This window comes from Monodon monoceros, unplaced genomic scaffold, assembly GCF_005190385.1.
Source record: "Monodon monoceros isolate NGI ecotype Baffin Bay Population unplaced genomic scaffold, NGI_Narwhal_1 Super_Scaffold_1, whole genome shotgun sequence".
In the NCBI taxonomy this organism is placed as follows: Eukaryota; Metazoa; Chordata; class Mammalia; order Artiodactyla; family Monodontidae; genus Monodon; species Monodon monoceros.
Genome location: NW_021703765.1, coordinates 86,564,906 through 86,566,663, shown reverse-complemented (window position 1 = coordinate 86,566,663; position 1,758 = coordinate 86,564,906). Strand labels below are relative to the sequence as shown.

The 1,758-nt window shown below is 60.2% G+C and overlaps 1 protein-coding gene across 1 annotated transcript in view; it reads right to left on the bottom strand.

Annotated features, from left to right (window-relative positions):
• The window catches only part of FBRSL1 (fibrosin like 1), a 113,405-nt gene that overhangs the window by 87,468 nt on the left and 24,179 nt on the right, over positions 1-1,758 (bottom strand). The window contains exon 9 of the mRNA XM_029218478.1: positions 1,608-1,754. Coding sequence (XP_029074311.1) covers positions 1,608-1,754 — 147 coding nt within the window. The remainder of the gene's footprint in view (positions 1-1,607; positions 1,755-1,758) is intronic.

Sequence of the window (1,758 nt, the reverse complement as noted above, 5' to 3'; positions counted from 1 at the left end):
ACACACACACACACACACACACACACACACACACACACACACACACAGACATGGGGCCTGCTCTCTTTCAGCTACAAGTTCTGGCGGGGAGAGCATCACAACAGAGCAGACAGCTTCGGAAAGAGTGGTAACTGACAGCAAAGAAAGTTAGTGAAATAAAACGGGGAGATGGACAGCTGGGGGGAAAGGCATGCTGCTTCAGGCCATGCCCGGAGAGGGCCTCTCAGGGTGACATTTGCGTCTGAGACATGAAGGCGCCAAACAACCCAGGCAGAGGGAACAGCAAGTACGGAGGCCCTGAGGCAAAACCTGAAAGGGGCTGATACGCTGGTGTGAGAGGATGTCAGGTGGCAGAGGCCAGCTGATGGGACGCAGGGCTTTGGAGGCCGCAGTAGGGGTTTTGTCTTTTCCCCACGGGGCAGAGTGGTTACACTTCTGGAAGGTGGGTGGTGTATCCCCTCTCAGAGGCCGCAGGCCAGGACCTGGCTTGTACAAAGGCAGAAAACTCAGCCCTGGGACCTCCCCTGCCCAGTACGGAGCCAAGGCACGTGCCACCACACCCCACCAAAGCGCGTTCGCTGAGGACCCCTAGGCGCAGGAGCCATCTCAGGCCTCCCAGATGTGCACAACAGACGATCCTGGGGCTGTGTGTTCACACAGGCTCTGACACAGGTGCCCCACCTCTGTGCATCCATGTGCCCAGACAAGAAGGGGCAAACCTGTCCCTGGGCCACCTCTCCCTGGCTGCCAGTACCTGACCCTGAGGCTCTCTACGGACCCGGGGCACCCCTGGGAGGGGGCTCACTGCAGAGCCCTGCACTGTGGGGACTTCCCTTCCCCCAAAGCTCAGCCTCTGCGACTGGTGAGTCCTAGGCCACTGGCCCCCAACCCCCAGGAAAAGGGGAGCTGTTAACTGAGCGGTCCCTGGGGCCCCTGGAGGGTGGAGGGGCTGGCCAGCTGGCTGGGGCTCACGGGACTCCGCAGCCAGGCGGCATTCCTACCCAGGCCCAATCAGTCCACTTGCCAACTCTGACAGCATCCATTTCCTTCTCCACTCACTTGGTTCCAGGCAAGAAGGGAAGCATTTGCTCAACAAATATTGTCCATGATAACTCAACCAGACAAACAATTTTTTTTTTTGCCATCCTATTAACCACGCAGCAAACAGCGGTCGCAGAGGGGGATAAAATATGACCCTCCCTCTCCCCATCTAAACAGAAACCTCAAGGAGGAGGAGAGGAACAGGAGGAATTCCCCATGTATCCATTTTATCACGGCCTCCACCAAGTCCAGCAGTGTCCACCTCCCTAGCACATCCTGAACCGAATCAAGTGACATTTTGGCAACAGAAACACAATTGAAAAAAGACCGGCTGAGTAGCCAGACAGCCCCCAGTTCGGACAGTGTAATTTAGAGATTCTTCTCCCCAGCACCTCAAGACACAAACACACCTGCACCCAACGCACGTTGCCGGGTCCTCCAGGAGCAACCCGCCGGGCGCGCGGGGCCCACGCAGCCCGGGGAGCCCTAAGGGGTGGGTGTGCCCATGCCCCAGGGGCTTCCCGCTCGCTACCCCGCGGCAGCATGCTCGCGGGGGGCCCACCTACCTCCAAGGCCTCCAGCGTGCTGAAGCTGGCGATGGCGAAGCCATCGATGACCTCTTCCTCCTGCGAGCTGGACTCGCGGCGGCGGCGGCGCGGGGGGCGCGCGGCGGCGGCGCGGGGCGGGGGCGCGCGGGGCAGGCCCGTGTTCTCCTTG